Here is a 10,864-nt window from a genome sequence, read left to right as displayed (position 1 = left end):
AAACAGAGAAATAAACAGATGACTGTTTGTACGGGTTATACTGGACAAACAATCAGGCTATAGTGGAACCAGACTGCAACTAAAGGTTCCTAATTAAAAGGAAGTTGGGGACTCGAGCCTCAGCTGAAGATTCTGCTGTACTCTGGAGGTTTCTGTAAAGAAAAAAAGATTAAGAAACAAGAACAGGTGTTTTCCTGAGTAAGTCACACACGGAACAACCTCATGGGGTGGGGCATGAGTGGGGGGCTTGGTGTGAAGATCGTATCTCTAGAGTCACTAAAGGGTTTCTCTAGAGCTTGTGATGGAGACCAGCTGCTAAACAAAAGGAAAGATGGTTTTAATCACTAAACCTCACCATGTCACAATCTGTATTACTTAAAATGTATGTTTGAGATTATAATAATAGAGATTATTATTAAGATAGAAAATCTCAACTACAAATGAAACTACAAGGACCAGTAAAATCAGTGCATTGACCACTCAAACTTAAGCTTATTTAGGTGCAGGTGGACTCTGTGGCAATGTCCACGGCCAAGCCCACCTGCAGTAAAGAGAAGAGCTGACACCGCTGTCAATCTTGAGTGCAGGTTCTGTAAGGAAGGGAAAGTTTAGTGACTTTGCTCTGTACTAACCATTAACCTTCCGAGTGCCTCAAGGATTCAACGACACATCTACTGATCGACAATTGGTCAATGGCAGCAAACAGCATTAACCTGTTTTGACTGAAAAAGTGAATTTGCAGATATAGTATGCATGATGTGTATAATCTGTTATGCCTGTCAAAAACAAGCACGTGAGACTAAATGTTTGTTTAGTCTTACATACTTGTTTGTATAAAAGTGTAAACAGACACAAAGTCTTGGGGTTCAATGTGACACAGCCAGGAGTCAAACCACTGACTCTGTGGTCATAGAGGACTGATATACCAACTGAGCCGCAGTTGCCCAACTAATTCTTAATCCTGTAACTAGTCCTTTAGGCTTATCCCTAGATTTATTTTTTAGTCTAGTCCCCAGTCCTCTTCCACCCAACAGAACAAAATATGAGTTTCACTGTATTGTCATCATTGTTCCCAAGACCACTTTTGCTCAAAAGACCAGGCATATCCAGAAAGAACGCTCTGCTTCTGCAGATGGCACTTGTGATGTCACAGGCAGACTCCAGACACGAGATCCTCTTTATAATCTCGGGTGACTTTAATCATGCAACCCTCTTCAAGACCCTCCCATCATTCACACAGTATGTGGATTATCACACAAGAGGGGAGAAGACACGGGACAAAGGTCATTAAAATAATCCTGAATGACAAGAGGGCAGTGTTCAGGTCAGGTGACCGGGAAGCAGTGAAGGAGGTCTAGAGATGGCTGTCAGAAAAGATCAAAGAGGGGAAGGAGGATTATAGGAGGAAACTTGAACAGAAGAATGCCAGAGTCTGCAGCTGGAGAAGGTGCCTGTGGGATGGATAACATTTGGTACTGGCACCAGGAACGAAGTGGCCAAGCCCAGTGACTACAGACCTGTGTCTCTAACCTCGCACATCATGAAAGAGACTGGTCCTGGACTTCCTCGGGCCCCTGGTGAAACCATCTTTGGATTCCTTCCAGTTTGCATATCAGCCTCAGCTGGGGGTGGAGGATGCTCTCATCCACTTTGACAAGCATGGGGGGTCGGTAAGAATTATGTTCTTTGACTTCTCCAGTGCTTTTAACACTATCCAGCCTTTACCACTGAGTGTGAAATTAAATAGCATGCTCATTGACACCCCCATAGCCTGGATTTTGGACTACCTTACTGACTGACCCCAGTATGTCTGCAGAACTGTTTGTCTGACACTGTGACCTGCAGCACAGGTGGTCTCCAAGGGACAGTTATATCTCCCTTTCTCTTCACCCTTTATACCTCTGACTTCAGGTACAACTCAGAGTCCTGCCACCTTATGAAGTTTCCTGATGACTCTGGGGTTGTTGGATGTATCCAAGGTGGAGATGTCAAGGAGTATCAATCAGTGGTAGACAGTTTTTTTTTAACTGGTGTGAGCACAATCATCTCCAGATCAATATCAGTATAACAAAGGAACTGGTGGTGGGCTTCAGGACCTGGACAAAAACTGGACTGGTCAGGTAATGCAGCATCAATTAAAAGGAAGAGCCAGAGACCGGCTGTATTTTCTAAGGAGATTAAGGTGCTTCATGTTTTATGAGCCTGTGGTAGCCATCTCCATCTTCTATGCTGTGGTCTGCTGGGGCAGCAATATGAAGGTGGCACACAGGAACAGAATGGACAAACTATTAAGGTTCTGTTCTGGGGGAGAAGCTGGACCCTCTGGATGTTGTGGCTGAGAGGAGAATGTTGTCCAAACTCCTCTCAATCCTGGACAATCTCTCCCACCCTCTCCACTGCATGCTGGAGATCCACTTTCAGCCAGAGACTGTTCACAGTCAAATGAGAACAACATAGGAGATCCTTTCTCCCAATGGCCATTAAACTGTTCAACTCACTCACTGACTGTAAAAAGGAGAGGGACTAAATGGTCCAAATGGACAAATAATATTTTTAATTCATGTATGTTTATTCTTAGCTGAGTTTCTCTCATTTATTTGATCAGAAGTTTGTACTGCTATTGTCTATTGTCTTGGTTTGGTGAAGGTTTTTTACTTTATCTACTTTTCACGCGGAGAGCAGCTGTAACAACACGCACTCTCTATGGGATCAATAAAGTTGTTTGAATTTTGAAAGTGTAACAACAGCATCTCTTAAGTGTAGCAAGAGCATTGAAGCTCACAGCTTCTTTTAATTTGCAGGACAGAGACATGTTGGCACACCCGAAAGCTTGTAGTTCTGAAGTTCTGTATTGTTCACCTGATCGTATACTGACCCTGAAGCCGCTCAGTAGAATCCCAACAGCCAATTTGTAATCTAAGAGTATAGATGTGACTCTTATATTTTATAGTATTGATCAGGAGAAAAAACTTTAAATGAGTAAATCAGACTTACCAACACTGGTCCTGAGATTAACACATCACTGTGAAACACCACTTTATCTCTGTGCGTCCACATTATGATCCCAAAAACAAGGATCAACAAGTCGATTTATCTTTTGTTGTTGCTTTTTGTTGCTCGTTTCTTTTTCTCTTCACTTTCCACTCTCCCAAACTGGTCAAGGCAGATGACCGCCCACCCTGAGACTGGTTCTGCTGGAGGTTTCTTCTGTTAAAGGGAGTTTTTCCTCTCCACTGTTGCCTAGGGCTTGCTCAAGGGAGAATTGTTAAGTTTTCTCTATACATTTTTATAGTCTTAACATTAAGTTGATTTGAGTTTAACTGAAATTTGCAGCCCTGACTGTATTTACTGACTTTAGGAGCTTCCTGTAGAACACTTGAACCTTTGTGTAACGTTAGGTAAATCTCAGGATAAAAATACTTGCAAAATGTTTTGTCAGTGTTACTGATCAAGTTGAAACTACAGTGTTAGACATTAAACAGTTTTTATTCCACAGGGTCACAATCAAAGCGAACAGACAAAAATAAAAACAAAATAATTAGAGACGATTCTATCAGCTGACAGGCTAAAAAAATACTCTCTTTAAACTTCAAGTATCTCCAACTACAAGGTCCAGTTTACACCAATGTGATCCAGTTTAAACCAGTCTCTTACAATCTATTACTCCAAAGATTTTGATCTAGTTCAGTATGAGAGGAAGTTCACCTGTAGAACACACTTACCTGCAGGAGACACATTCAGCTAAAGACTTAATAGGTCAGAGCTTCTGACCGAACAACCTGAATCTCACGTTCTAACATGAGGTTCTCAGGGTCCTCTACATGTTTCGGTCAATCTTTGTGGAAACAGTTGGTCTAAGTAACAGGAAGGCCTCAGGAGGCCTCCTAGAGTCTTTGATCTTCCCATTAAACCTCAAGCTTAGAAACAGAAACATTTTTTTCTTTCACAGGTTTCAGACAAAGTCAGTTTCACTTCTGGGATCTGGTCAAAGATTATGATATTATTATGGTAGTAGTTAGTTAAAGTTGCTGTATTAATCAGCTATAACCTGCAGATATAACCTGCTCTATGAGTATGTCCTCTCTTTAGTGATGGAGGACTTGCAGCTATTCATGTTTCATCATTTTGTAAGGAATTGTTTTTTAGAGTCAGAACCCGATGACTGGTGTTAACTTGATCTAATCTACATGTAAAAATTAAATTAACATTGTCTCCTGGCTTGGATTATGGAGCAGAAAATCTGGACCTTTTCCTTTAACTCTCAGAACCTGATGCAGCTTCAGGACTGATGTTACAGTACAGATGGATCTTTACAGTATTTACATGTTCACATGTCTTCTTTGGAAATTTTTTCAGTTTGATTGAGTTTTGACTCATCAAAAACATCAACTCAGTGTTCTCAGCTCTGTGGAGCTTCAAATATCCTTTGAGCTGCAAAAAAAAAAGATTCAAGTTCACAAAGAAACCAGTTGTTATAGATAATTACAGAACATACAGCGCAGTAGGTAGTTGATCTTACTCCAGTCACAGTAGGAGCTTTACATTAACACGTTAACTAATGAAAAGCCAAAATAATCAGTATCATCAGTTCAACCTGTCTTTGTGTTTTCTTGTGTCATCAGGAAATAAATGAACAAAACCTTGGTGCAAATTGTGCATCTGTGTAAACATTAAACAGTTATTTCATTCAGTTTTGACTGACATAGGTAAAGGAGGAGCTCAGAGGAAGAACAGGAACATGTAAACGGTTCAGCAGATGAAAAGACCCCGTAAAGCAGAGGAGAGAGCTTCACCGACAGTCCACCCTGCTGAAAATTATTTAAACTGTGAAACTTGGTCAGGTGACTCATGGTTATGATCTCAAAAGTGCTAGTTCTTTGAGAACCAACACTACTGAACCAGCACCTTTGGGAAAACCAGCACCTAGACTGCAACATCCACATACATGTTTATTAAAAGAAAATCAAACAGAGCAACTGACAGAAGACAGATTAACACTGTCTCACTAGTGGTAAGTCCAGAGTCAAGAGAAAACAAGGGTTTGCTTTGCTTATTAAATTTTAACCAAATTGTGGTTTTGGAAAAAAGTTTTGGGGTTACTTAGTCTGGACTACAGATTAGCTAGGAAGATACTGCTCCAGGATCCCCCTGGTGTGTAAAGACCCGTCAGTTTAGGGAGGTGTCCGAAAGCCCTAAAAAGCCACAGATCTAAACAATAAGCAATACAATCCTAAGCCTAATTCTTACACAAACAGGTATTTCCTTTGACTTGTAATCTCTAGATCTATTTTCTATGTGTAAAATTCATTTGATGAAACCCCAACTGAACCTTTCTCCCAGTTGAACCAACCTTTGTAGGTGCAGCTCTCCATAAAGACTAGAAGATGGTTTGACCAGTTCAGCCAGATCTGGATATGATGCAGATGTTTCACAGTAAACAGCTACTCAGCATGCTTTGCTCTGACACCTTCTGTCATCAATCCCCGCTGGACTCAATGACCTTCTCAGCCAGGATCTCCTGGAAGGTGGATAGCTGTTTCATCTGCTCTGTCTGCATTGAGTGTCTCCTCATCAGCTTCTTCTTCATCTTGAATTCAGAGCCCCGCTTAGGTGACGCCGGGGCCACCGGAACCAGAATCTTGTGTCCAGAATGGATCGGGGAGGCGGGTTTGCCATTTGTCCGGATGTCAGGGATGGGTCTCTGGGGGTTGATGTTTAGTGGAGGCAAGAAGCCAGGCCTAGTGTGGGAGATGTGGTCCAGCAGAAGGGTCCCAGAGCCTCTGCGCTCCAGGAGCCCTGGGGGCCGCCGACGCATAGTGATGGGGGACACAGAGTTGGGAATGTTTTCTAAAGACTCCCTGGATGCACTGGTGAGCAAGGAAAGAGGGGAGGCATTATATCTTCTCCTCTCCACAGAGACACGTCCAGAGTCCGGGGATCCTGGGATGGACTCTGCACAGAGGTGGGTGTCTGACTCATAATGCTCCATCCGGGTCAGTTTGGGGGGAGCCAGGACCCGTGCTGCTCCGGGTCCTCCAGCATTCTCCTGCGTCTCCGGTGCCGTGTTTCTGCGGTAGAGAATCTGATGCTGCTGGACTTTTTCAGCCCAGGAACCAGAAAGGGCTGAGCTATCCTCGGAGCATGATCGGTCAATAGGTTTAGGGGAGGAGGGGTCATGGGTCTCAATGCTGTGTCGCCTTGACAACAGTGGTCTAATGGGTTCTGTGATGGATAGGCCATTAAACTCACTGATTGTCCTGGTCATGTTGCAGTCACCCTCCTCCTCCAGATCTCCATCCACCCGGTCCTGAGGAACTCCACTTAGTACCGAGGGTGCCACCAGGCCCCAAGGCTCCGAATTCAGCCGCTTCAGGAGTTTGCGAGGCGGCGGCCTCTTTTCTCCTGAAGGCCGAGCTGAAGGTAAAGGTAAAGCTGACGTCAGTGTGAAGCTAAAGATCCCCTCGTCATCTTTGCATTTGTCTCCTGCTGGGGATGAAGTCCTGATCTCCACTTCGGAGGGAGACATGCAGGCTGGAGACAGCTTGTCCACAATGCCCGGTGAAGGAGGAGAGTTGAGGTACTGTTTGGTCTTCTTTGTGCCTGACGGAGACGTGTCAGTGGTAATGATGATCACTTCCTTACCTTTGGCCTTGCAGGCATCTAGCAGAACTTGCAATGTGTCACGGTCCCCCTTGTTGATGGCGTGGACAAGGGCTGAGGACTCAGCGTAATCTTTAAGACTGGGGTCAGCTCCGTTTTCCAGGAGCAGTGACACCACTTCCTTACCTGCCTGCTCTGCACAGGCATGCATCAGTGCTGTCCTGCCACTCTTGTCAGGGATATTGGGGTCAGCACCTTTCTCCAGCAGGTACCGGACCATCCTCTGCCGGGTCTGCGGGTCATCATAGCTGGCCAAGCAAGCAGCTGAAATGGGGGTCTCCCCACGCTCATTGCCCTCATTGATGTAGGCGCCACCCTCCAGCAGTAGGCGGGTCAGTCTTAGCTTTCCTTGGTATACAGCTTTGAGGAGGGCATTTCCCTCAGTTTGTAGGGGTCCTCCATCTCCCATGATCCTCCCCTCACCTTAGACCTCCTGAACACTGGCAGCTGGCTCAACACTGATCGTCCATCTTCCATGAGAAGTCACATGACCTACAGGAGAAATGCAACACGGTCATTTCAACTGAACAGATGAAGAGCCAATCAGGATGTGAGGGTAGAAATACTGGTATATCATTGGCTTAGGGGCTTGATGAATGGTGACCCAATTGCATCATAGTCACTAGATTTACTTCCTGTGCCCAATTTTTATTTTGTAGGTCCTCGGTTCTACTTCCTGTTTATTTCATCAACTCTGATTACTTTCCTACTTTACATTTACATTTAGTCATTTAGCAGACGCTTTTATCCAAAGCGACTTACAAGTGTGGTACAAGGCAAGCAAAAATCTAAGTCAAGGAGAAAACGTCAAAGCAAAGTCCTATCAGAAAAGTGTTCACAGTTCACGAGATACAAGGGCAAGAGAGCAGAAAGTTTTTTACTTTACTATCCTGTGCCTCCTTCACTGCTTATACACCTTTAATAATTTGAACAACCAGGTCATAATTGCAAACATATACTGGTTGTGTAGCCTATGTATCAGAAGCAGAAACCAATCTTAAAAAGTTAGATGTAGAACAAAACCAAGCCCTAAGAATCTGTACTGGCCCTTCAAAACATCTCCAGCCTCTGACTGTGCAGGTTGAGATGGGGACTGTTAAGTATAGGGAGACTGAAGCTAATGCTGGTGTCTTGTATTAACCTGCAGGAACACAGCACCTGCAAAAGCTGGATTACAAGATGTTGGGACCATGACAAGTCAGATTTTAGTAGTTTTAGATGGATAGCAAATGCAGGATTAATTAGAAAAGGGACAACAGAGCATTTGAAGTAAACCATTCCACAATCCACCTATGCACTCCTCAATATAATTAAACAAATTTATCTGTTTAATCCACTGTGGAAATTCCCCGTTGTTGATTGCAAACTTACCATCCTCTCCTGTGCCTAATGATCATAAACACCACCTACCTGGATTCTGTTCTGGAGGACCCAGACTTCCACCAGTCCAGTTCCTGCCCCAACCAGAACTACTTCCCCTTTTCCCTCGCTTTTGTTTTTCCACACTCAATCTTTGGGATCTTATTCTTTATGTCTGTCTCTCTTTACAGGGTCTGTGAATCTAAAACCTTTTACACGGAGTCTAAGGTAGACGCCCAAAGTCTGTGGTTTAACCAACTAAATGAGGTCAAACATAAACCAAAAATGACCAAAGTTACCAGTTAATCATGACAACCTATTAAAAGTTAAGACTACTCCTCTTACAGAACAAAACCTTAAAACTATTAAATGTGGATTATTTAATATCAGATCTCTCTCTTCTAAATATTTGATGGTAAATGATTTAATAGGCGATCATCAATTCGATTTATTTTGTCTTACTGAAACTTGGTTGCAGCAGGGAGAATATGTCTCAATGAGTCAAATCCCCCAAGTCATATTAACTATCATGTTCCTAGAAGCACAGGCTGAGGTGGAGGAGTAGCAGCAATCTTTCACTCTAGCTCACCAATAAACCCCACACCTAAACATAGTTATAACTCATGTGAGAGCCTTACACTAAGCCTTTCACAACCAAACTGGAAAACTCAAAAACCACTATTATTTGTTATTGTTTACCATTATTGTTGATAGAATTTTCTGATTTTCTATGTGATTTAGTCCCAGTACAGATAAAGTCATTATAGTGGGTGACTTTAACATTCAAGTAGATGGTGACAGAAACTGCCTCAGCACTTTGTTTAATTCATTATTAGATTCAATTGGTTTTTCCCAAAATGTAAATAAACCCACTCACTGTTTTAGTCACACCTTAGACCTTGTCCATACGCATTCAATTGAAGCGGATAATTTAACAATATTTCCTCACAACTCTCTTCTGTCTGACCATTTTCTAATAGCATTTGAATTTACAATAACAGACTATACAGCAGTTAGGGTAAAATTCCACTATAGCAGATGCTTAAGTGAAAAAGCTTTAAACAAAATTTAAGAAATTATTATTTCATCATGGGGCTGCTGTAGCTTAGTTGGCAGTCGTTAACCGACCACAGGCTCAGTGGTTTGATCCCCGGCCCTGGCTATATGTCGAAGTGTCTCTGGGCAAGACACTGAACCCCTAACAGCCCATTTCCCTCCCCAGCTGTGCAGTGCCAGTCCAAGCCTGGTAGAAATTGGGGAGGGTAGTGTCAGGAAGAGCATCCGGCGTAAAAACGGTGCCAAATCAGCATGTCAACAATGACCCGCTGTGGCGACACTGAACTCACGGGTTAAGCCGAAAGGAAAAAAAAACCTTCACCATATGTTAATACCATGGAAAGTAGTCACCTTAATGTTACTCCTGTACAAGTAGATTATCTTGTTGTCAATTCTGTAGCCTCACTATGTTCAATAGGCGATAGTCTTGCCCCTCTGAAAAAGAAGGCAGTAAACCAGAAGAGGCATTCTCCATGGTATAGTTTGCAAACATGCAACTTAAAACAGGCAACACAAAAGTTAGAAAGGAAGTGGCATTCCAGAAATTTAGAAGAATCTCATTTAGCCTGGAAAAACAAAAAACCTCTGTGATGCCAGAACAACATATTATTCATCATTAATAGAAGAAAACAAGAGCAACCCCCGGATTCTGTTAATTATTTTTTTTATCTCATCTAGACCAACAACCTGTCTGCTAGACCCTATTCCAACTAAACTGACCATGGAAGCTTTACCCTTAATAGATACGTTCATATTAGATATCATTAATCTATCTTTAGAAACAGGCTGTGTACCACAGGCCTATAAGGTAGCTGTAATTAAACCATTACTTAAAAAACCCTGTCTTGACCCAGGTGTTTTTGCAAATTACAGACCAATATCTAATCTCCCCTTTATTTCTAAAATCCTTGAAAAAGTAGTCGCAAAACAATTATGTGACCACCTTTAAAGGAATAATTTGTATGAAGACTTTCAGTCAGGATTTAGAGTTCATCATAGTACAGAAACACCACTGGTAAAAGTCACCAACGATCTTCTCTTGGCATCAGATAATGGGGTAGTCTCTATACTTGTCCTGTCATATCTTAGTGCTGCATTTGATACCATTGATCACAACATTTTATTACAGAGATTAGAACATGAAATTGGGCTTAAAGGAACTGCACTAGGTTGCTTTAAATCTTATTTATCTGATAGACCTTAATTTGTACATGTTAATGATGAATCCTCCATGCGCACAAAGGTTAGCTATGGAGTTCCTACCAATACTTTTCACTTTATATATGTCTCCTTTAGGCAAAATTATTAGAAAAAACTCCATAAATTTCCATTGCTATGCTGATAATACCCAGCTGTATATATCTATGGAAACAGATGAAAAAATCAGTTAATTAAGCTTCAAGCATGCTTACAAGACATAAAGGCCTGGATTTCCCACAATTTCGTACTTCTAAACTCAGACAAAGTCAACTGAAGTCATGGTATTTGGGCCCAAAAATCTCAGAAATATGATGTCCAACCATATCGTTACTCTAGATGCCATAAGTCTGGCCTCCAGTACTACTGCAAGGAGTTATTTTTGACCAAGATTTGTCCTTTACCTCACATATAAAACAAATCTCTAGAACAGCCTTTTACCACCTATGGAAACTTGTCAAAATTAGGAGCATCCTGTCTCAAAGTGATGCCGAAAAACTAGTCCATGCATTTGTTACTTCTAGGTTGGACTACTGTAATTCCCTACTTTAAGGATGGCCCAGTAACTCCCTAGAGAGCCTGCAATTAATCC

The 10,864-nt window shown here is 42.2% G+C and overlaps 1 protein-coding gene across 2 annotated transcripts in view; it reads right to left on the bottom strand.

Annotated features, from left to right (window-relative positions):
* Positions 1-3,470: 3,470 nt before the first annotated feature.
* LOC137129804 (ankyrin repeat domain-containing protein 34A) overlaps positions 3,471-10,864 on the bottom strand; it is a 10,188-nt gene continuing 2,794 nt past the window's right edge. Inside the window, exons 2-3 of one of the 2 annotated variants that reach the window (XR_010914768.1) lie at positions 5,351-7,152; positions 3,471-4,431 (exon numbers count right to left, since the gene is read on the bottom strand). Coding sequence is in view for 1 of the 2 variants with exons in the window: in XM_067509101.1 (XP_067365202.1) it covers positions 5,477-7,069 (1,593 nt within the window). In the remaining variant the exon portion in view is untranslated. Of the gene's footprint in view, positions 7,153-10,864 lie in introns of both variants that reach the window. The other variant, XM_067509101.1, reaches the window with a different exon arrangement.

The sequence above is a fragment of the Channa argus genome, chromosome 7, assembly GCF_033026475.1.
Source record: "Channa argus isolate prfri chromosome 7, Channa argus male v1.0, whole genome shotgun sequence".
NCBI classification, from domain to species: Eukaryota; Metazoa; Chordata; class Actinopteri; order Anabantiformes; family Channidae; genus Channa; species Channa argus.
The sequence above is the reverse complement of the archived record's forward strand: the minus strand, read 5'-3'. Positions and strand labels throughout refer to the sequence as shown.